Source organism: Oncorhynchus keta, chromosome 32, assembly GCF_023373465.1.
Source record: "Oncorhynchus keta strain PuntledgeMale-10-30-2019 chromosome 32, Oket_V2, whole genome shotgun sequence".
NCBI lineage: Eukaryota > Metazoa > Chordata > Actinopteri > Salmoniformes > Salmonidae > Oncorhynchus > Oncorhynchus keta.
The window spans coordinates 22,646,288-22,671,924 of NC_068452.1; the positions used below are offsets into that span (position 1 = coordinate 22,646,288).

The following is a 25,637-nucleotide window of genomic DNA, read 5'->3' on the forward strand; positions in this document are numbered from 1 at the left end:
TCTAATACAGATCCTATTATTTTGATGCACAAATCCATTCAAGCGAAGTCCGATGTGTTCTCAAACCTTTCCCGAAATAGTCACATGCCACAAACCCTGCTGCTGCGGTCATTCAATGGCAGTGGCATATGTTCTTCAAAGAGAGAACGCTGTAATGAGAGAAATAATGTAGCTTAAGCTACCGAAAACAGACCGTTTACAAGATTAAATCAAGACAGGAGGGTTTGACTCTTATTAAGGAGATGGAGTCCAGACAGGCTTCTTTAGGAAACTTTCTGAATGGACATATAGGCCTATACAGAGAATCAACGTACTCACAACCCCGTAAAAGCACCCGTCAATCAAAGCCACTAGCGTATGTCAGATACAAGAGCAAGTATTTCTCCTTTCCTTAAAACGTATTAAAAAACCTAGGCCTACCTTTACTTTCTGGAAAGCAGAGTATAAGATAATGAATTGACAATTAGCGTATGAACGGGGAAATCTATGCTATAGTATGAAGATTAAAATTGACCATCATTAAAATAGAAACGAATACATGCAACATGTCCATAGCCTATTTATCAGCGATGCGGATTATCGAGGGGGAAAGTGTTGGAAAGAGTTTTTAAATACTGTGAGGAACTACTATAAATTTGAATGGATGTAAAAAATGTATTTTAAAAAAAAAACGGACTTCGTTGACTTACTGTGTGAGGTGAAGAAAAACTGAGAAGCCCAGCTGGCCACTTTCCTACATTTTACATTTGCGAGAAGCAAGCCAGGTACTTCTATGCGTGCTCCGTCAACATTAACAGGACAGAGAAACCAGACACATGCTCATATGGAGCATGTAAAATATGTTAGGAAATAAACCAAAAGTTGTTTCTCACAAGCAAAGGAGGTTTTGAAATCTGCAAACAACTTTTCCACTCCGAGAATGAGCAGTAAAATAATGATTAAATAAATTAACGGAAAATTGCCTGTTTTACAAACGGTGGGTTACACAGACATTCATAAAATAGTTAATTGCAGGCCGACACCGTATAGCCTAGGCTACTATTCTACTTTGCGAGTATAGGAGAGCGGCATTTCTTTTAAATGTTCCGCGGCATATCGGCCAGGACCGGTGCTGACCACCGTTGATTAGTCTATAAATTAAGAAAATATTCCATATCAAACTATACTATGCCAAGTTGGAGAGGATTGGTGCATTCATTGTCCATTTGACACAACATTAGGCACATGTCATGGGGACCAGATGTTGGAGCAGCCTTAAGGGCAGTCAGTAGCAGGCAGCAAGATCAAGTGCAAAATAGTGTCCAGCTTAGTAACAGTGAAAGGTAATTCCCAGTGAATGACAAAATCCAATGAAAATGTACATAACCTACTAAAAGGTATTTACAAAATGAACAGACTTAAAATACAGGTTTGAATATGAATCAAAAACCTAAGCCTCAAATCAGGCCTACCCTGCCAAACCAACTATAGCAGGTTGGGGTATACCAGACTATGGACAGCCGCCCCATACAGAGCACATAGCAGAGCTACAACATAACTGAAGCTCACAGGTGAAACAGGTACCTTTATACCTATGGCCCCTACCTATGAACCATACCATTAACCCAAATATGGCATATTAAATCATGTAACAGACATCCTCATTATACCTACATTAACATTCTGTCTAAATAATATGCGGGAATACTTTCCATTAATGAATACACAATTCATAACAATAGTTCTGCAGGCCAACAGGAGGCAAAACATATTACTTATGGAGCTGCGCTCCCATTATGCACAGAGAAAACCGACAAGACATGGAGTTCCGAGACACACATAACCTCAAAACACAGGACGCATTACAATATGGAAATAAACAAACATTGCATCCACTGGGAGGATTGCAAAATGGTAAATTACTGCAGTTAAATATGAAACTGAAATGAAACAATGCAACTCGACCAAACATTTCCGCGACACATAATTATTAGCCTTGCGCACAGTAAATACCATGACACTGGCAAAAAGAGGAAGCAACAGTATATACATTTAGAAGAAATGAATTACTAGATATACGTGGAAACATGAACACCCTAAACAATTTATAAGGGGAAATAAATGATGCTCGTTCGTGACGAGATCAACTAAATCAGCTTCCTCAGAGCCAGAACAACCTTGTTGACTGCTGTCAAATAAGGAGTGAATAGTCAGACTCATCCAAACGTTTTTTTTTAAAGATTGATTTATATAATTACTAGCAAGCAATGAAAACATGTTTTGTTTAAAAGAAAGTCCACACATCAAAGATGATTTTTACTAGTGCCATAGCCTATAGTGCTCTACACCCCCGCACATCTAACAATCTGCTGCAGCACATAAGAACATTTAGGCAGAGGAGATGTATACTGAACAAATATAAATGCAAAAATTTTAAAGATTTTACTGAATTACAGTACATATAAAGAAATCAGTCATTTAAAATTAGGCTCTAATCTATGGATTTCACATGATTGGGAATACAGATCTCTGTTGGTCAGATACCAAGAAAAAAAAAAAGGTGGGTGCTTGGATCAGAAAACCAGTCAGTACCTGGTGTGACCACCATTTGCCTCATGCAGCATGACACATCTCCTTTCGCATAGAGTTGACCAGGCTGTTGATTGTGACCTGTGGAATGCTGTCCCAATCCTCTTCAACAGCTGTTGCCATTGAAGTTGCTGGATATTGGCGGGAACTGGAACACAATGTCATACACATCGATCCAGAGTAGAGGTCGACCGATTAATCGTAATGGCCGATTAATTAGGGCCGATTTAAAGTTTTCATAACAATCGGAAATCGGTATTTTTGGGTGCCGATTTGCCGTTTTTTTTTTTTTAAATACCTTTATTTAACTAGGCAAGTCAGTTAAGAAAACATTCTTATTTTCAATGACAGCCTAGGAACGGTGGGTTAACTGCCTTGTTCAGGGGCAGAACGACAGATTTTCACCTTGTCAGCTCGGGGGATCCAATCTTGCAACCTTACAGTTAACTAGTCCAACGCAATAACGACCTGCCTCTCTCTCATTGCACTCCACAAGGAGACTGCCTGTTACGCGAATGCAGTAAACCAAGGTAAGTTGCTAGCTAGCATTAAACTTATCTTATAAAAAACAATCAATCATAATCACTAGTTGATGATATTACTAGATATTATCTAGTGTGTCCTGCGTTGCATATAATCTGACTGAGCATACAAGTATCTAAGTATCTGACTGAACGGTGGTAGGCAGAAGCAGGCGCGTAAACATTCATTCAAACAGCACTTTCGTGCGTTTTGCCAGCAGCTCTTCGTGGTGCGTCAAGCATTGCGCTGTTTATGACTTCAAGCCTATCAACTCCCGAGATGAGGCTGGTGTAACCGAAGTGAAATGGCTAGCTAGTTAGCGTGCGCTAACTAGAGGGACGGAAGCTATACTGTTACACTGGCAATACTAAAGTGCATATAAGAACATCCAATAGTCAAAGGTTAATGAAATACAAACGGTATATAGGGAAATAGTCCTATAATTCCTATAATAACTACAACCTAAAACTTCTTACCTGTGAATATTGAAAACTCATGTTAAAAGGAACCACCAGCTTTCATATGTTCTCATGTTCTGAGCAAGGAACTGAAACGTTAGCTTTCTTACATAGCACATATTGCACTTTTACTTTCTTCTCCAACACTTTGTTTTTGCATTATTTACTTGAGGCTAAATTGATTTTATTATTATATTATTATTATTATATTAAGTTAAAATAAGTGTTCATTCAGTATTGTTGTAATTGTCATTATTAGAAATAAAATAAAAATCGACCGATTAATCGGTATCGTTTTTTTTTTGGGTCATCCAATAATCGGTATCGGCGTTGAAGGTGAGTATGCAGGCTAAAACTGGGGACATTTTCAGCTTTCAGGAATTGTCGAAAGGATCTGTTCACATGAGGCCGTGCATTATCATGCTGAAACATGAGGTGATGGCGGCAGATGAATGGCACGACAATGGGCCTCAGGATCCCATCAAGGTGCACCTGTGTAATGATCATGCTGTTTAATCAGCTTCTTGATATGCCACACCTGTCAGGTCGATGGATGATCTTGGCAAAGGAGAAATGCTCACTAACAGGGACGTAAAACAAATTTGTGGACAGAATGAGAGAAATAAGCTTTTTGTGCATATGAAGAATTGAACAGGTGCCCATTGTGCTTCGGAAAATAAAGGGACACTAAAATGTGCAGTTGTGTCACATAACACAATGCCACACGTCTCAAGTTGAGGGAGGGTGCAATTGACATGCTGACTACAGGAATGTCCACCAGATCTGTTGACAGAGAATTTAATGTTTATTTCTCTACCATAAGCTACCTCCAACATTGTTTTAGAGAATTTGGCCATATGTCCAACCGGCTTCACAACCACACATCCAACCGGCCTCACAACCGCAGACCACGTGTAACCACGACAGCCCAGGACCTCCACATCCAGCTTCTTCCCCTGCGGGATCATCTGAGACCAGCCACCCAAACAGCTGATGAAACTGAGGAGTGTTTCTATCTTTAATAAAGTCCCTTTGTGGGGAAAAACGTATTCTGATTGATTGGCCACCCATGGCTACGCTGCTGCCTAGTCATGTGAAATCCATAGATTAGGGCCAAATGTATTTATTTCAATTGACTGATTTTCTTATATGAACTGTAACTCAGTAAAAATGTTGACATTTACATTTATATTGTTGTTCAGTATAGATTTTCCAAAGCTGGTATAAGCAGGTCCAACTCCGTGCAGCAAAGACACTTGTCTTCAGCGGTATACCACCAGTTCCCAGAGGTCCTCAGTCCCATCTCAGCTGCTGGTTGAATATCTGCCTGAGCCCCTGCCTGCTCCGTCTCACCCTCCCCTTTCTCTGTCATCCTCAATCTGTTGAAGCTCTTCGTCTGTGTATGCAACTTCAAATAAATAAGGCTCGCCTGCAAATTCAAACATTTCATCATATTGTCTAGTCAGACGTGTTGGTAGCATAGCAAAAAACAACAAATAATTATCTTGCTCGGTAGATTAGCGACCAGCAGCTAGCTAGCAGCTCTGCGTTTACAGTGGACACGTTGTTGTGGACTGGCTAGTGTGTTTATGAAACACACCCATTAACTTATAGGTGTGCAGTAGTCACTGAGGTATAGGCAGAAGCGAGAGGAACAAGGAAGTAAACGCATGCACGCCAATATGTGCACGCTAGAAATGATCGCTCGTGTTAAAAATATATATTATAAAGTTGTGGATAAAGTTCAGTATGACAAAATGTCATGTGTACAACATCTAAAGACCTGCATCAGGATACTGAGAGCTTTGGCGTTTGTAGGATGTATTTGGAGCATCAGTTCATGTTTTCTGGATGCCTTGTAACTCAAGAATAAGGCTCAGGAAGTTGCTGGTGGGATAAGTTTCTCAAAATCAAGTGAAATTGCTAATAAATCTGTCTGGAACCTTCATTAACATGCCATTTACATAAAAAAATACAGATTATGGTTCTAAATAGTGAAATTCTTCTTTAAGATGAACTTTAAGTCACTCTGGATAAGAGCATTTGCTAAGTAACTAAAACATAAAAATCAGGCAGCCAGAAGACCTTGGGGATCACAACCTCAGGTCAAATGTCATACGCTATGGGGGCGCTATGTCATTATTGGATAAAAAGATGTGCCCGTTTTAAGCACAATATTTTGTCACGAAAAGATGCTAGACTATGCATGGAATTGACAGCCTTGGAAAGACAAAACTCTGACGTCTCCAAAACTGCAAAGACATTATCTGTGAGTGCCCCAGAACTAATGCAACAGGCGAAACCAAGATGAAGTTTCATACAGGAAATGCCCCAGATTCTGAAGGCGCTGTGTTCCAATGTCTCCTTATATGGCTGTGAATGCGCCAGGAATGAGCCTGCGGTTTCTGTCTATTCTCCGAGGTGTCTGCAGCATTGTGACGTGTTTGTAGGCATATCATTGGACGATTGACCATAAGAGACTACATTTACCTGCCCGGTGTCCTGTGTGCGTAATCTGTAGGTCCATGCGCGTTCCATTTCTTCAGAAGAGAAAGTAAAATGCCACGATGGATTTTATCGTCGATAGATATGTGAAAAACACCTTGAGGATTGATTCTAAACATCGTTTCTGTCAATATTATGGAGTTAATTTCGAAAAAAGTTTGTGTTTTAATGACTTAATATATATATATTTTTTTTTCACTCCCCAAATGTGATGAACAAAACGGAGCGATTAGTCGACACAAATAAAAAAAAATGTAAAAACGGAACATTTGCTATCTAACAGAGTCTCCTCATTGAAAACATCTGAAGTTCTTCAAAGGTAAATGATTTTATTTGAATTCTTTTCTGGTTTTTGTGGAAAATGTTGCATGCTGAATGCTAATGCTAAATGGTACGTTAGCCATCAATACTGTTACACAAATGCTTGTTTTGCAATGGTTGAGAAGCATATTTTGAAAATCTGAGATGACAGTGTTGTTAACAAAAGGCTAAGCTTGAGAGCAAATAGATAAATTTCATTTCATTTGCGATTTTCATGAATAGTTAACGTTGTGTTATGCTAATGAGCTTGCGGATAGATTTACACAATCCTGAATACAGGTTTTTTTTCGTAGCTAAACATGACGCAGAAAACGGAGCGATTTATCCTAAACAAATAATCTTTCAGGAAAAACTGAATATTTGCTATCTGAGAGTCCTCATTCAAAACATCTGAAGTTCTTCAAAGGTAAATTATTTTATTTGAATGCTTTTCTGTTTTTGTGTAAATGTTGCCTGCTGAATGCTAACGCTAAATGCTATGCTAAATGCTACGTTAGCTATCAATACTGTTACACAAATGCTTGTTTTGCAATGGTTGAGAAGCATATTTTGAAAATCTGAGATGACAGTGTTGTTAACAAAAGGCTAAGCTTGAGAGCAAATAAATGAAATGAAATTAATCTGCGATTTTAGTTAACGTTGCATTATGGTAATGAGCTTGAGGCTGTAGTCACGATACCGGATCCGGGATGGCTCGACGCAAGAAGTTAATGACCTATTGATGCCGGGCTCTGTCTCCTGAGGAACAGAGTTAGTGTGACAAGAATGCAAATAATGCCTAACAGACTAATCATCAGCGAACACATGGCACATTACAGACATGACTGCATGGCACATTACAGACATGACTGAGTCTCATTCACACTGACATGGCCCACAGCTTGCTTTGGTTAGGACAGTCACCTCAAGAAATTTGAGAAATAACTTCTGTAGGTCTAGGATAGTAAATTCAATTCCATCAGCATGACTTAATCTGGGGTTAAGATGTGTAGGCTGGATGAAGTGTTTGGTCAGCAGGCCCACGGCCCAGTATTAAGTCGGATAACTGACAGGTTATCTTGGTCCTAGAAGCTGTGAATGAGCAGCTCTGGCAATCTCGCTTCTCCCTGAGCACTCAACAGACAGTCACACACAGTGCCAGGAGACACAGCCCTTTTTTTGTGCCTGTTGTGACAACTGTCGTGATACCCACAGCAGCTGACAGGGAAGGGGAAGCCATCTGTTAATCTCATCCTCCTCCATACACTTTGGAAGCAGACAAGCTCATTTTGGAAATCCCCATTTTAGCTAACTTAAAATGTCCAGTTTGTTTGCCGTTGCACAGGCCAAAGCCATAACAGCCACACAGTAAATGGGCATTATGCTCCCCCTCACACACACACTTAATTAGGAGAACCAGATCTAGATGAATAGCTGTGATTATGCTGCAATTTATGAAATATGGGATCCCTGTTATAACTCGGTTTAAAGACCACTGTCTTTAGTCCATCTCCACCCATCCCTCGAATCCATACATGTCATGTCTTGTCAGAAGGTAACAGTGGCTATTTCTGCAATGGGAAATCAACCTGACAACAGTTTGAGAAATATAGCCTGCAAAAGTAGTTGTCAGTCACCCCTCCAGTCTCAGTAGGGACTAGGTCTATGTACTGTATCACGCCTAGGGAACCACAGTTAATAAGGAGTCTTGAGTACTCTTGCAAAGGCTCTGCACCAAACAAGTTTAATAGGCATTGTCAATGCACCGGGGTATAACATTGCATTGGTCTGTGCTGATGCCTGCCCCATTTGTTCAACTCCCCAAAATCCTCAATCAATTGCATCATCCCAGAATAGTATCATACATCAAACAACAGCAACCCACTGGCAACTCCTTTGTTTACAAACATATAATGTTTGACAGACATGTATTGCTTCTGATTCACAAGACACACATACACAGTTCAAGTAAGTGTATGTCATAAAGTTACCTGTTGATATGACGAGTCCTCCGGGCGAAAATCGCTGCTCGTCTGTTCGAATTGAAGGTTGAAATGAGGGAGTCGGTGTAGCAGGTTGACCCACCACGGCGGTGAGTAGTTGACAACCGCTGCCATGGTATGAGGGCTGTGGACGCTTTAGGGAAACTGTGATCTGTGTGGTCAGTCAAAAATGAAATAATGGACTGAGCCCGCGTCATAAAGTTATTGTTAGCAAGCGGTCCAGCAAAACCAAAGAGATTCCTATGTCCGAAAGCAGAACGTCAGACCTAATGCATTGTGGTCCAACGTTAAACTGTACCTGAGATATCGGTTGTCACTTCTTCCCTACGGTACTAACAAACGGGTAGCTAACTATATCCATTGTCATATAACACTACCATGTTCACTTCTGTCATGTGTAATACTAAACTGTGTCAAAAAATCTGAAGGAGGAATAGGCTACCCAGTTAACGTTAACTTCACGAACACCCCCACGCAGATGACAGTCCATCCACCTTATTGTAGTTGCCTGTCCGTCTGGTTAACTACTGTACAGATGACGTAACGTTATTTTGCTAACGGGATAGCTTCCCAACTCAACATGCAAGTAACCGTAGCTAGCTAGCCGGCTAACTATTGTTGTTGAGCAATTCTACAGAACGCATCCATTCCATGCAAATACTTTCGTAAGAAAAAATGCGTAGCTAAAACATTTGATTTGATTCTCAATAATTCATTCTAGATTATAATTTGACTGTCCTTTCCTCGTTATCAGTCATAGCCAGTTGATTGTTACTCGTGTTCCAATGTATCAAGTTAGCAGCAGGCTAGTTGGCTTGCTAACTAGCTTAGCGAATATATCCGTGCTCCGTCCGTGGTTGCTCCAGTTCCATTTGCGCCCTTTGTCTTTTCTTCAATTTTCCTAAATGCTTTGATTGTGACCAAGTCTTTTACTGTATTGCAAAGTAGTTTAAAGTGGACAATTCCCGTTCATTCACTAAAGATAAACAACGATTCGGTGAACTGTTCAGGGGACTACGACGCTGCAACCTCGAAACCATCCGATGCAGATTGCAGTCCCGCTCGCACCCACAACAACCCCACTCCTCGCGCAGCGCCGCTATCTCGTTGCAAATGATTTGTGTCTAGTGGCCTCTGGTGGCAAAATGGTGAAGCTGCACACACCCAGGCATATTTTGAGTAAGAGCGAGTTATCAAGTCGACCTGCTGAGTAAAGGGACAAATGAACAAACTATTGGGCTCTATCCAGGAAATCATTATGACACATACTGTACAATATCAACATTTTTGTAATTATCAATTTAGGGTCCTGCTAATTATTTGACTGTTTTTTTTTCACTCCTTCGGGATCTATTGGAGGAGACAAATCACCCTTCAAACTTTTAGACCATCTGAACCCAAAATAGACTTGTAGACCATCTGAACCCAATGTAATCATATACACATTTCTATATCAATATCCAATAAATAGATTTGGTGCACTGGTCCTCAAAGAGATGTTCTTTGATTTATTTGGCTAGAGTCTTTTTCAAATCAAGTTGTGGTTAGGCAAAGGTGGAAAAAGTACTCGATTGTCATACTTGAGTAAAGCTACCTTAATATAACATGACTCAAGTAAAAGTGAAAGTAACCCATTAAAATATTACTTGAGTAAAAGTACAAAATAAAAGTAAATGCTATAGATCAAATTTTGTATATTTAGCAAACCAGATGGCACAATTTCCTTTTTATTATTATTTTTGACAGCCAGGGGCACACTCCAACACTGAGACATAATTTACAAAGGAAGCATTTACGTTTAGTGAGTCCACCAGATCAGAGGCAGTAGGGATGACCAGGGACTTTCTCTTGATAAGTATTTGAATTTGACCTTTCTCCTGTACTGCTAAGCATTCAAATTGTAACTAGTACTTTTGGATGCCAGGGAAAATGTATGGAGTAAAAAGTACAACATGTTCTTTAGGAATGTAGTGAAGTAAAAATAGTCAACAATATAAATAGTACAGTAAAGTACATATATCCCCAAAAACTACTTAAGTAGTACTCTAAAGTATTTTTACTTATTAAGTACTTTACACCACTGCGGATTAGACTGAGAATGGGAATGCAGAGGCATATTTGAGGTGTTTCAAGCCTTTGTGGGGGAGGGCCCATGTACAATAACTCTTGTTCACCTATGCTCCTATGTTCTGGATTCCTAATATCCAGTTTGCAGTAATCCATATATTGTCGAGTGCATACAATAATGTTTGGACATATACAGTACTGCTGCATAAGGTCTGAAATCTGGCAAAAGTCCAAAGTTCACTACAACTTTAAGAAATCGGAAATTATTCGAGTTTTTTTCTTTAGGAAATCACATGGAGGTGCTGTCGTGCTCACATGACAATCTGAATTATGGCAGGCGAGCTCAATGAAGGTAATTTGCTAAATACATGTTATGTTCCACATCTTTATGTTGGATTTAAGAATATGTTTTCGACTTTTTGTAAACGTCCTACGTGGCGACAGGCGAAATAATGTTCTTTTTTCGGGGGGCCGTTATGTTTGTTCATTGAATTCAGACTAAGAGAACGCGATGTGAAGTGTTCAGAGCTAAACAGTGCAGCCTACGATTCGTGATGTAACTATAAAACCTGTCAATTTAAGATAAACAGTAATATAGTAGGTTTACTGCGAATTGTAAAATGCAGGCTACTCATCTGAGCATTAGATTACAAATTTAGCAAGGGTGTTAGTTTATTAGGATCCCCATTAGCTACTGCACATGCAGCAACTACTCTTCCTGAGGTCCACGTAAAACTTACAAATGCATAACAGTACAGAACAGTAATAGACAAGAACATATAGGTGTAATTAAGGGTGATTTGACAGAAACTCGTTTTTTATACAGTAGGGTAGGCTGCTGTACCGTTGCATTGGTCTGCTCATTGTCATGTTCTTTATTTGATTATATTTATATGACCTGTCCAACTCACGTATTCAACGTTCCATAGCATAGGACTAGCCTGGTTGTCTTTTATTTAGCTATTATATTCCACTACCCTGTCATTTGCCTAAGAGACTTTAGGCACTCTTCATATGAACATTCTATCATTAAAATTGGATCCTGATTCGATAACCCTCACAGTTATCATCCGATCACAATATTTATGCAAATTAGACTAATAGAAAAACATTAATTTAATTCATACATTTAATTAGAAACATTCTAACATTAGGTATTCTGACTTAATATATGTCATTGTAAACATAACATTGGGTGTGGGGAGAGCAGAGGATTCCCGTCTTGCTTCTTCTTATTATTTTTACCAGCCTCTTGGCAAATGACAGGAGTGGAAAGTTAGTTGGTACCCAGACTACCATAGGAAAGTTGTCGATAGTTATTTTTTTTCCTTATGAAAATTACATATCATGGAAATGAGGGATACAAAGTATATTGAAAGCAGGTGGTTCCTGAGTTAATTAAGCAATTAACATCCTATCATGCTTAGGGTCATGTATAAAAATGCTGGGCAGGCCATTACTTTGGCTACCCATCCCACAGAGCATGATTGGCCACTGAATGGTTTGATGGGCATGAAAATGATGTAAACCATATGCCATGGTTGTCTCAGTCACCAGATCTCAACCCAATTGAACACCTATGGGAGATTCTGGAGTGGTGCCTTAGACATTGTTTTGCATTCAGGACATAAAGTTTGTTTCTTTGCCACATTCTTTTCAGTTATACTTTAGTGCCTTATTGTAAATAGGATGCAAGTTTTTGAATATTTTTTGTCAGTACAGGCTTCCTTCTTTTAACTCTCATTTAGGTTAGTATTGTCGAGTAACTACATTGTTGTTGATCCATCCTCAGTTTTGTCCCATCACAGACATTAAACTCTGTAACTGTTTTAAAATCACCATTGGCCTCATTGTGAAATCCCTGAGCAGTTTCCTTCCTCCCTGGCAACTGAGTTAGGAAGGACACCTGTGTCTTTGTAGTGACTGGGTGTATTGACACACCATCGAAAGTGTATTTAATAACTTCACCATGCTCAAAGGGATATTAAATGTCTGCTTTTTTTACCCATCTACCAATAGGTGCCCTTCTTTGAGAAACATTGGGAAACCTCCCTGGTCTTTGTGGTGGAATCTGTGTTTGAAATTAAGTGCTCGACTGAGGGACCTTACAGAGTGTGTGGGGTACAGAGATGAGGTAGTCATTCAAAACTCATGTTAAACACTATCATTGCACACAGAGTAAATCCATGCAACTTATTATGTAACTTGTTTAGAAAATCTTTACTCCTGAACCTATTTAGGTTTGCATTAACAGGGGTTGAATGCTTATTCACTCAAGACATTTCAGCTTTTCATTTTTAACAAGTAAACATTTCTAAAAACAAAATTACAATTTGACGTTATGGGGTACTGTGTGTGTGTGGACCAGTGACACAACATCTCAATTTAATACATTTTAAATTAAGGCTGTAACACAACAAAATGCACTGTAGATCCAAGTTGGCAAGACTTTAAATATAAAGATTATCTGGCGACTCACTAGCAGGTGGGCTGGTGCTTGAGATTGTTTATGAGATCTGTGTTCAAGATGCACTATGCAGAAATCACTCAGCCATTTCCTGGTTACTAAAATTTGAGTAGTTTGCCTAATTTCAGTTTGTGACAAAACAAGCAAATATAGTGGAGAGCATCATTTTACCATCGAACCACTGTGAAATATATTTTCCATAAGAAAAAGATTGTATTTTCATCTGTTTGAAGCTGATGTACAAAACGTAAAGTAAAAAAACGCAAAAACGAAACTAATGTACAGGAAGCATAGAAATAGTGCAAATAAAATAGATCTACCGCTTCTTAGACTTGCTTTTCATGAATGACAGATCTATAACGCACATTTCTATGTGAACATGCTGGTTTGCCCAAAAAGTTACATTTTACACCTTTATTTTTCTATAATGCCCGTTACGAGAAGTTGGTCATTATTAGTGGATGTGCATGATTCTGGTAAAAATTATAACAAAAATTGCATTTCGTAGACTGATTTGAAAGCCAGATCAGTGATTTTGCAAAAGTGCAGGTTAATAATCTATTTTGATAAAATAATTATATTATTAGTGGCTCCTATGTTGAAGGCTTATTTTTTAGCCTAGGTATAATTTTATAAGCCCAGAATTCAGCCCTACCTGCACCTTAGAGACTGCCACTTTAATTATGTTTACATACTGTTTTACCCACTTCATATGTATATACTGTATTCTAGTCAAGGCTCATCTTATATAACTACTGCTGTACACACCTTCTCTATTCATATACTGTCCATAGTTTCACACCATTATATAAATATACACTGAGTATACCAAACATTAGGAACACCTTCTGGCCCATGTTGATGCTGACCCATGTTGACTCCAATGCGTCCCACAGTTGTGTCAAGTTGACTGGATGTCCTTTGGGTGGTGGACCATTCTTGATACACACGGAAACTGTTGAGCGTGAAAAACCCAGCAGCGTTGCAGTTCTTGACACAAACTGGTGTGCCTGACACCTACTACCATACCCTGTTCAAAGGCACTTAAATAGTTTGTCTTGCTCATTCACCCTCTGAATGGTACACATACACAATCCATGTCTCAAGGCTTAAAACTCCTTCTTTAACCTGTCTCCTCCCCTTCACACTGATTTGAAGTGGATTTAACAAGTGACATCAAAAAGGGATCATAGCTTTCACCTGGATTCACCTGGTCACCTGGATTCACCTGGTCACCTGGATTCACCTGGTCAGTCTGTGATGGATAGAGCAGGTGTTCTTCATGTGTATATATATATATATATATATATATTAGTCGGACTCTGACATTGCTCATTCTGATATTTCTTTTGGAGTGTGTGTGTTTCTCTATTGTTAGGTTTTACTGCACTGTTGGAGCTATAAACAAGCATTTCGTTGCACCTGCGATAACATTTGCAAAATATGTGTACGCGACCAATACAGTTGATTTTGTGTAGGTTAAATGAAATCGATGTTGCCATGATGTTTAACCACAAGTCATGCAATTAATAAGAATGTCTTCATCCACATAAATCCATGCCTAATGGTTTGTGCACCTCCTCTGTCAGGATCAGTGCCGCCATACTACAGGGAGGTGTATGAGGCCATCCGGAGTAAGATAGAGGAACGAGTGCAGGTGGAGGTCTTCCAGAGGTTGCTCAGCAGAACAGATCTCCCCAGTGCTGTGCAGGGCCAGGTGAACACAACGTTTTCTTTACTTGTTGTCACATCTATGATTCAAAATGGCCGCCAAATGTGGAAAGGGAGTTCTGGCTGTTTGTGGGGGGTTTTTTTAGGCTCAAGTTTTTGTTGTTATGAAACAGAAGCACAGGCTGGTTTGTTATGTATTAGACCTATGGGTTTTCTGTCCTCTTCCCTTCTTGGAACTCCAAGAAAAGTGAACAAGACATTCTGCAGAATAGGAAGTAGACACAAAACAGAAAATTCTTGAAAAACATCTAACGCTCTTTGATACAAACCATTCAACTCTATTCAAAGCCTCTCAAGCCTGTATTTGTTTTACCACTAGGTACTAAGGGGGTAATTACAATACTAGTTCCAACACCAGTTATTAGAAAGGGCGGTTTCTGCTAACTATCTCCTTGCTGCCATTTAATTAGTGGTATTTGCTTCAGTAAAGCTTACTGAAAAGTGATGGTATTTGAGGGGATGGCATTTAAAAGTTGTGTTATTCAAGAGCACATGGGACATGAAAAATACAACGTGTTACACGTTAGCCATGGAAACGCTTCATTGATGTATTTCAGCTGAGACCACGTGGTTCAGTTGGATGTTTCTTACTGTATTATATCATTACTAAAGTGTGTTCTGCATTTTCTCGTCAACCACTGCTGAATTTATACCTTGGATCGAGCAATGACCTGTTAAGAGAGTCCTGTAATGTCCTTGTCTTTTTCAGATTGCTGAGCATGTTGACTACACTGATGGATTCTTAAGCAAGTTATCCCTGTATAAAGCACTGGCGTTGATCGCGCTTGCTCAGCAAGGAAAGCAACCAAGCCCGAAACTCTTAGAGAACTGCATACAAGGTAAGCCTTTTAACTAGTTGTTTTCAAGGGAGGACATAGCAGTAAATGTGTAGCTTAATGAGTAGCTTGGCTGTTTAGTATCTAAGGTCAAAAACCTTTGTGACCCCTATGAACAGCTTGTGTGAGAAAGTTCAGTTCACTATATATTTATTGTGTGAAGTTGAATATGCATGTGACAAGCTAAAGTACACATTGACTTTGCACACAAAAGAAGCAAGTGTGCTGTGCTTAAAAGCTGGTCCTAGTTTTATCATAGTGTGTTGTATTTGTTGGCCGGTTTCCTCTAACCTCTGGGCATTGCGTCCGGGAATACACCAGCTCCCTTCCCATTTCTCTGTAAAATACCTTTCCCTGACATGTTTTATTCCTCTGGAACAGCTCTGTGAAAATCATAATGAAAGTTACAGGAAGAACTCTTCCCTCTCTCTTAAGTACACCTGTATTTCTTGATTGTATTCTGCGGCTAGGTTTTTGAGTGTTACAGTACTTAAGTTGGAGAGGAGTCGTCGTCTTTTGTTTTTCAGAGGTAGCCATTACTCCGAACACAGCGCTGAGTTAGAGCTCTGTTCCAAAGCTCATATGATTATTTAGGGCCCTCTGTGTTATTTCAAGTGCTGCCAATATGGCAGCTGACCGCTTTCTGTGAAATTGATGTCACGTTTTCTCTGCTGAGCTATGGTAGAGTTGGTTTCTTGGTTATTGTAGGAGGACTATTAACTCTGCTCATATCTCTGTGGAATGTCAAGGAGGGTTACATTCAGGATCACATGAATCACACCATCATAATTGTTTGAAAGACTTAAGAGACATTTGAGTTTAGGGAGAGTCGTGTGCTTTCTAATGGTGTCAAGTCTAGTTTCCTCAATATTACGAAAGGTGTACCGTAGGCGTTGGTATTGGGACCTGTGCTCTTTACTATGTGTATATATAGTGCCGTGAAAAAGTATTTTTACCCCTAATTTTCTTTACTTTTGCATATTTTTGATACTGAATGTTATCAGATCTTCAACCAAATCCTAATATTAGATAAAGGGAACCTGAGTGAACAAATAACACAACAATGACATACTTATTACATTTATTTCATAAATAAAGTTATACCACACCCAATGCCCCTGTGTGAAAAAGTAGCTGCCCCCCTTACACTCAATAACTGGTTGTGCCACCTTTTAACTGCAATGACTCCAACCAAACACTTAGTGTAGTTGTTTATCAGTCTCACGTCACTGTGGAGGAATTTTGGACCACTCTTTCATGAAGAACTGTTGTAACTCAGCAACATTTGTGGGTTTTCAAGTCTTGATGCATTACCCAGCTGTGCTTCAGCTTCAGCATGCAGACGGATGGCCTAACATTCTCCTGTAGAATAATCTGATACAGAGCAGAATTCATGGTTCCTTCTATTAAGGGATGTCGTACAGGTCCTGAGGTAGCAAAGCATCCATACACAGGCATGTTGTCCAAAAAGTTACACTTTTGAATCAATCATAGAACATTCTTCCAAGAGTCTTGATGATTATCCAGGTGTCTCCGGGGGCTTTTTGGCAAACTTGGATAACATATGCTGTCGAAAACCAAACACTGCATTCCACAGTAAAAACCTCATGACAACGGTTAAGCATGGTGGTGGTGGTTTGGGGGTGCTTTTCTGCCTCAGGCGATGTGAGATACTGATCAACAACAACAGGAAGTATTTGGTTGCAGTCATTGCAGCTGAAGGTGGCACAACTAGTTATTGAGTGTAAGGGGCAATTCATTTTTTCACGCAGGGGAATTGGGTGTTGCATAATTGTGTGAATTAAATTAATAAAATAAGTATAACTTTTTTTGTTATTTGTAAACTCAAGTTCCCTTTATCTAATATTTGGTTTTGGTTGAAGATCTGATAACATTCAGTATCAAAAATATGCCACAAATTGAGAAAATCTGAAAGGGGGCAAATACTATTACCAGACTGCAGCAAGCCACTACTCTTAAACCTTTGGATGCTATATACCGTAGCGCGCTTCACTGACAGATTTAATACTCATCACTGCATCATGTATCAGAAGGTTGGCTGGACCTCATGAAAATCCTGTAGATGACTTTATTACTCTTTGTTTACAAAGCTCTGCTCCACAAGATTCCAACATACCTCACTTCCCTGTAGAAATATTTCAATATGAGATACCGATCCCGTTCCGAGGTTTTCTTAACTCTTGAGGTCCCGGTTGTCTCCATAAAGTTTGGTAAATTCGCCTTTTAGTTTTAACGCACCACAGTTCTGGAATACCTTACAAACAATTTCCACCTGGATTCTCTGGTGCCGATAGGGCAGTTTAAAACTCTGTTGGTAAATGAGTTCACGCAAGTGTGTCCTCAGGCACCATTGCAAATGAGACACTGTTCTCAATTGGTCTCCCTTGATTAAATAAAAGTAGCCAAAAAAATGTGAGTGGGAGATTTCAAGTGTCTGAGGGATCAGAGGGCAACTAAGGTGAAATGTCAAATGTACTCTGGAACATGCTTGCTTTTCCCACACAACATGGATGTGTGTAGGAACATTTTTTTATATTCAAACCTGCACTACAGGAAATCATAAATGATGTCTATTAGTTCAATAGAGCTGGATGTGTACACTTTGTCTGTGAGCATAGATGTGCTGATTGCCTTCTAGAGAAATGAGTAGATGAGAGCATTGGTTACACGTGTTTGATTTGACAGAGTTCCCTAAGCCCCAACTTGGTGAGTTCAAGGACCTCCAGACTCTGAGGATGCAGCCAACTCAGGAGAGCCCCCTCACGGTGTCCCAGACCCTGGGCAAGCTGCTTGCCAGGGAGACAGTCCAGGTGGAGCTCATTCCTGAAAAGAAGGGTCTGTTCCTCAAACACGTGGAGTACCAGATCACCAGCCAGGTGAAGGCTGCATTTAATTACATATGAGAGTAACATAAATGGCCTTTGTTAGAAGAACAGTCAAGGAAGTTATTGATAGAAAAGGTCAAGCACATACTTTACCATGTATTTACCTTGTTACTTCAAATAGGTCACATTTGTGCATTACAAGCAACATATTTTTGTATAGGAATTTTGAGCATAACTCCAAAAAGCCTGTAACTCCCTCCTCTGGCTATGTTCCTGGCTCCTCAATTATTTCTGCATTGTTGGCTTGGTGAAACGAGGGGCTTTAATGCTTGTTGGTAAGGGTCCATCTAAGAATGAATGTATACATATAGTACATTGCATCGTTTACACTGCCGAAGCTGAACAGAGCTGGCGTGGTTTCTGTGCAGTGAGCATTCCCAAACAGTATGAACTAAAGCCAACCCATGACAAACCCATCCATTGTCAATATATTTGTTGAATTCACAACCCAAAGCATTATGTTATTTTGCACATCTCTGTTATTCACAGATAATATTTGTTTGAACTTTTTCAGCATTTTAAGATCTCTGTTTACCGGCGGTACACTGATTTCGATGTCTTCCACGAGCTCTTGCTGCAGAGGTTTGCCTACAGAATGGTGCCTGCACTGCCGCCTAAGAGAATGCTGAAAGGAGGTATATGGAGGATGTCAGTCAGAACGTTTGATTATTAGGAGGAGAGTGAGGCTTTGATCTGTAAATAATAGTGTTCCACTCTGCATCAGAGCTGGGGGTCCTGCTGCTCCAAAGAAACTCCAATTCTATTAATCCAACTTCACCTGTGTTCCCACAGCAGACATGAACTCTGTCTTCATATTACCATTATTAGATACCATTGTTATTACTTTATGCAGGGTTGGGCGGATAACTTGAAAAATGTAATCCGTTACTGATTACAGTTACATGATAAATAATCATTTTAATTACTCCAAATAAGTAACCTAATCCAATTACATTTTTGATTACTTTTGCATTACTTTCACTTCTAGCATCCAGACATATTTGCAAAAGCTTAAAACTGTTGATTTAATGTAGTATTCTTTAATTTAGTAACATGATTATTTCCAAATGGGGTGAGAGCATAGCTTAAAGATCCTATAATTCATGTTATATTCTACGTGTAAGAGCATAGTCACAGGGCTCCATACTGACATTTTCACTTCTTGGCACCAGCCCATGATTTGGTTGCACCACAATTGCTGTGGGGTCACGTAATAGAAAACAATGGTAGCTTTATCGTCTTATAAAGCAATTCAGCATTTTTTATTCAGAGGTGTACTAGACTACTAACACGGTATGATTCAATAAATACACGGTTTATTCTAACATCATGTTCAAGTACAACTGCATGATTCCAGCTATTTTGATTTGCAACCTAAACGGGTGATTGTCAAGGATTTGGGGTTTGGCAACGAGGCAATTGTTATTATTTTACTATGAAAATAGGGTTACAGAATTGTTTTTAAAAAATTGTTCAATAGATATTCATTTGTCTACATCTTTTTGGGCACTAATTTACATTTTGAGGCTAGTTTATTTGGGACTAATTCACCAGCTGAGGAAGTGGTTAGCTAGATCACTAACTCAAAATATAGCATATTATTGATAGGTAGCCGTGAAATGTATATCTAACAGTACATTTAATCTATATGCCTATAAACCCACCTTGAATGCCCGACGTGAGTGCCCTTTGTTGAATATTAAATACAATTCAGATCAGAAAGCTTAGACCCTTTTTCTTGTAAACAGTATCAACATTGGTGGCATTCAATAGTGTTTTTCCCATGATTAGGCCTACATTTTGAAATATTGTGCAATCAGAAAGCATTTCATAAAGGAAAGAGAGTTTGAAACTGCACTGCTTCAAAGCAGCAAGCAGGAACTCTGTCGTCCAGATGATTTTCTTCTGCCTTCTGTGGCTCAGTTGGTAGAGCATGGCGCTTGTAACGCCAGGGTAGTGGGTTCGATTCCCGGGACCACCCATACGTAGAATGTATGCACACATGACTGTAAGTCGCTTTGGATAAAAGCGTCAGCTAAATGGCATATATTATTGACCAGTGAGCCAGGTGTAAATGTTTTGGAAGCCTTACCAATTCATTCAACCACATAAGAAGCCATCCACCCTTGATGGGCGATCAGCAGAATAATAGAATCTCTGAGAGCATGTGAGAAGTGCTGATGGTACGCTAAATGACAGCAATGATGACAAAGTTTTATCAAGATGAAGTATATCAAATCAAATCAATAGATAGATGAAGTAATCCCGTCAAGCAATTAGCTGTTTTTAAGAATGCAAGTAATCCGATTATACTTTTTAAAAACTAATCCAGGTTGATTAGTTACTTCAAGAGCCAACCCTGACTGTATTACATAAAACGGTATGATATCTTCTGTTTTACGGAAGCAGAACAACTGAATATGCTGGCTCTTTAACTGACCTCTGTCTGTCTACAGTCCTGACCTCCATGTCTGAGAGGGACTTTATAGAGGGAAGGCGGCGTGCTCTGGGCCGGTTCATCAACCTAGTGGCACGACACCCCTTCTTCTCTGAGGACGAACTGGTCAAGACCTTTCTCACCTTCAACGGCTCGGTACGTCTCTGCTACTGAAAAGACCACCTTGGTTCATCTCTGCTAGTTGTCTATGCCAAGTTCACATTGGGCTTGCCATGGATAATGACCGTACTGCTCACACAACTTTACTCTCTCTCTCTTACTCTCAGGATGTTCAAGTGAAAATGCGTGATTCTTGCAAGAAAATGGGAGATGAATTCATGACTAATACAATGGCGACTCTGGCAAAGGTTTGTATGGTTTCTATTATGAAATAGTGCATCAAATGACTATTTGATATCCTACTGAGACGCAGTAGTGTGAGTCTTGGTACATCTGTGCTGTAGGATTATCTCCCAGCTGATATCCAGGCCCAGTTTTCATCAAGCAGAGAACTGATCAGGAATATCCACAACAGCTTTCACAAGCTGCGGGACCGGGCAGAAAAGATGGCAGAGCGCTCCAAGGAAAACGCCACTGATTTGCTAATGTTTGGAAGGGAGCTCAGGTACAGAACTCAGCATTTATCGGCCCTCTCTACGCAAGTGTTTTGGCCCAAGGAAATGTATTATGCTAGCTACCCCACCCATACAACAGTTTTGGGGAAGAAAATGTTGGCAATTGTAAAGGATTTGTTTTACTATTCCTTTTCCGGGTTTCACTTCAAATCGTTTTTGTCAGCCAAGACACCGTACTGGTCCAGCTTCTCTAGTTATGCTTTCTGTTGCAGTACACTGGGCTCCGATGGTTCACCCATTCCCTCTCTGGCCTCATCCCAAAGCACCTGGGGCATTCTCCGTCAGTCTCTGAAAGGCCTTTCCGTGGAGTTTGCTCTGCTAGCCGACAAAGGTGCTCAGCAGGTACAATCCAACTCACTGTATACGTACCACCTGTTCTACAGTGCTATTGCCAAACTACCTGCGTGCAAAACAATTAATTCATTGATATCTTAAGGGGAGGAGAGAAGAGGACGATGTTGTGGAAAAGCTGAATCTATTCTTGGATTTGCTGCAATCATACAGAGTGAGTTTGAGAAATGTAAAAACTGCAGTTCCTGAAGAACTATGTATCATGTTAATGCAATGTTAGCAGTATTATTACAAATGTACCACACAGGTTTAACAGCAACTTAATTTAGAGTGTTAGCAATACATCTTTGACCCATGTGGCTCAGTTGGTAGAGCATGGTGCTTGCAACGCCAGGGTCGTGGGTTCGATTCCCACGGGGGACCAGTACGAAAAAGTATGTACTCACTACTTACTGTAAGCCGCGCTGGACAAGAGTGTCTGTTAAATTACTATAATGTAAAAACAAAAAGTAGGGTAGTTATTTAGTCATTTCTTACCCAGTGTGTGTGTGTTGTTGTATCCCATAGGATCTGTGTGAGCGGCATGAGAAGGGAGTATTGCACGAGCACCAGAGAGCGCTGCAGAAGTACGGTATGATGAAGAGGCAGATGATGAGTGCCACAGTGCAGCCCAAAGAGCAGGTGTCAGTGGAGCAACTGGAGTCTCGCATTGTGCAGGTTCTCTTTCTCATTCATTCTACCTCCTTCTCTATTTCTCACTCTCTCACTCACTCATTCGGTGTGCTTGAAAACGCTCTTCCTTCCTCGTTTACTCAGGGTTGTCACATGTCAAATCAACACTGTTGACATGATTTAATCTTCATTATCCTGACATCACAGGCCAACCCACACTCCCTCCTTCGGAGAGACTGTCCTCTCTGACATTGAGAGGAAGGAGAGGAGGGAACAGCATTTTCCTATATGCCATCATTGGGGAGTTGATTGATACCCTGGTATAAGGATTGATGTCCTTGTATATCCTACCACATTTCTCATACTAAACCATTTTAGGACGATATTGCATTTGACATTTGGGAATTTCAGCCTTTAGAATGGATCTCATATGTCATGTCTTTCAACACTGACTTCTACAGACAAGGCCGTGACAGCATGGTCTTATGATCAATGAGGCTGTTCCTCTTGATAACCATCATATGGTTGTGGTTTGTGAAGTAATGGTTTGTATCCTCCCCCAACAGCAGGAGAATGCCATTCAGACCATGGAACTGCGGAACTACTTTTCCCTGTTCTGCCTTCACCAGGAGACTCAGCTCATCTTCACATACCTGCCCATCACCTCTCACATCCTGGGAGCCTTCGTCAACTCACAGGTCCAAGGTCACCAAGAGGTGAGACTCGCCTGGAAATATACTGTGTCGGGCATGGATTTCTAAGGATTGAGTTGAAGTAGTGGAGCACACAGTTCATATGTTGCTGTGTGTGTGTGTTGATTCTAATCTTTAATAGATACACAATTATAAGATGATCGTCTTGGAATTTTGGTCAGAGGATGCTTTCACTGTAACAGACTACTTTGTTTGTTCGATAACTAGATGGGTGCAGTGTGGAATGATCTCCAGCAGAAGCTTGGGTGTCTCTTCGGTGTCGATGAAATGCAATCCCCTCCTCTTACACCCAAGTAGACACCCATGTCCCCTTCTCTCTCAACAAGCGATGAATATGCTGCTTTGCAAGCCAAGAGACAGTCAAAGTCTCAGAAGGGACTGATGGTGAACTGTTTTCATAAAACCTTGAAAGACACTACAAACTGTGCCTTAAGTATCAATCAGTGGTGAGTAAATGTAGTTTACTCACATTTTTCTGTGGGACAGTTTATCCATCTTTTGCTGAAAAATGCATTGAAGTTTAGGGAGCATTACTTTTTTCTCTGCTACCCAGCTATAATAATAATAATATATGCCATTTAGCAGACGCTTTTATCCAAAGCGACTTACAGTCATGTGTGCATACATTCTACGTATGGGTGGTCCCGGGGATCGAACCCACTACCCTGGCGTTACAAGCGCCATGCTCTACCAACTGAGCTATAGAAGGACCATCAGTTTACCCACTTTTTTTTACCACTATATCACTGATTTCAATGAATGGATGTGGTCTGCACCTCGAGATATATTATGCTGTACGTGCATCCTCACTAGGGATGTCAGAGGTTGATCAGTCAAAGGAGCTCATTGGGAAGTGGAAGAGTGCTTTGAAGAATGTGTACTGCTGCCTTGCTGTATGAGGAGAGGAAAATATTGATTTCATAATTGATATACAGGGAACATTTTGTTGAAAAGCTGGACCTTTCTGTGTTATTTTGTAGCTCACTGCCTTTACCACATGAGGGACTTCTTACCTACACTTCTTGGAGGATCATTCGCCTATGTTGAGGTATAATGTAGTGTCTTATTGCAGGCAGACAAATTTAAGAATGTAAGAATCCACTAATTAAGCTGATTGAAGATGTTGCCACACAGAGACGATAGGTTTCCTTGCCGCAGCCAGGTGGTGGCAATATAACCTTTTGTGTTTAAAATGACTAGCGTAAATGTTTAGAAAGATTCTAATCAGGGCAACGCCTCATTTCTGATAAAGACAGGCAAACCAATATATATTAAAGTAAATGTAGTAGCAGCATGCTATTCAATGATTTGTTGGGAAGTACAACATAAGTATTAATCATCCTACCGACCACACTTGTGCAACTGGGCTTGCTAGCTTGTTGTGTTGATATTCATGCAAAGGACTTCAGATTCCTAGCTTCAATCGAATCTTAGTTGCAGTACTGTGAAAAGCTACTTCAGTTTCTACGCAAGAGCCGAGCAAGCTATCAAGAGGAAGTTCAAATGTTCAAATCAAATGTAAATCATTTATGATTTATGGCTGATATAACACTCCACCTGACCAATGGTGAACATACCAAAGAAACATGCTACAATGCCACACAGTCATTAGTGCAATTATGAAGTAATTATCCTGTAATATTTTATTTCAGGTAGAAATGAAATGTGCTCTGTGTTAATGCTTCTGATATGTTTGCAATGTTTCAGTTTGAATTGAGCTGCAATGGTGGTTCAGTGTTAATGTAGATTTGAAGAAAACTATATTTAATATTTTTCTGTGTATGTAATATTCTGATTGATCTTTTTCAATAATATACCCAATGATTTGTCCTCTTATTCAACAGTATACATTGATTCCATGTCTAAAGCATAAGATTATGTTGGTAAAGTTTCATTATTTGATCTGATGAAGAATTCAGTTTTCCACTCACAATTTTGAAGGTTTTACGTAACCTGTTCTTGCAACATTCACCCTCTTGCAGGATGTGCAAATTGCATGTGTTTTTACATGTAATTAAAGTACATGAATGAGGCTGTGTAACAAAATGTTGTCTCCCAATTAGAACCGAGTTATATTAAAGAGCTCTGGGGCAATACGTTTTGTTATTCAATGCATTCTTTTTTGTCCTCTGTGGAACTGTTAATTGGTTCCTCACAAGTTCTTATTATTGTGTCAACATAAGATATTGTCATAACCTTGTTTTTTGGGAAGTCTTAAATAATAAGAGGAACAAATGCTTTATCTGATCTTTGAGAAAGAACATTGGAACTAGGTGAAGGATGTGGATACAGGACCATTAACTATTGTAGTTATGTTGAATCTCACTTAAATAAAAAGTATCAGATACCCACCCGTCTCATTATTATTATTTGGCTCCCGAGTGGTGCAGCGGTCTAAGGCACTGCATCTCAGTGCAAGAGGCGTCGCTATAGTACCTGATTCAAATCCAGGCTGTATCACATCCGGCCATGATTGGGAGTCCCATAGGGCGGTGCACAGTTAGCCCTGTCATTCCAGTTTACCAC

At 39.8% G+C, this 25,637-nt stretch overlaps 2 protein-coding genes and 1 non-coding gene across 3 annotated transcripts in view; 2 read left to right on the forward strand and 1 right to left on the reverse strand.

The window, feature by feature from the left end:
- The window catches only part of LOC118384511 (protein tweety homolog 3-like), a 72,120-nt gene extending 62,686 nt beyond the window's left edge, over positions 1–9,434 (reverse strand). Inside the window, exon 1 of the mRNA XM_035771111.2 lies at positions 8,345–9,434. Within this exon, the coding sequence (XP_035627004.1) occupies positions 8,345–8,470 (126 nt within the window). The 5' untranslated portion in view covers positions 8,471–9,434. The remainder of the gene's footprint in view (positions 1–8,344) is intronic.
- Positions 9,435–10,192: 758 nt separating this feature from the next.
- LOC118384512 (sorting nexin-8-like) lies at positions 10,193–25,460 on the forward strand. The gene is made up of 14 exons (XM_035771112.2): positions 10,193–10,211; positions 10,709–10,775; positions 14,480–14,607; positions 15,331–15,460; positions 18,164–18,354; positions 18,878–18,998; positions 20,820–20,956; positions 21,088–21,168; positions 21,265–21,425; positions 21,648–21,777; positions 21,872–21,940; positions 22,294–22,443; positions 22,965–23,114; positions 23,319–25,460. Exons 2-14 carry the CDS (start codon positions 10,754–10,756, stop codon positions 23,406–23,408), a joined length of 1,560 nt encoding a protein of 519 aa, XP_035627005.2. The 5' UTR covers positions 10,193–10,211; positions 10,709–10,753; the 3' UTR covers positions 23,409–25,460.
- trnaa-ugc (transfer RNA alanine (anticodon UGC)) lies at positions 22,076–22,150 on the forward strand. The gene has a single exon. It is a non-coding gene; the product is annotated as a tRNA-Ala (tRNA).
- Positions 25,461–25,637: the final 177 nt, after the last annotated feature.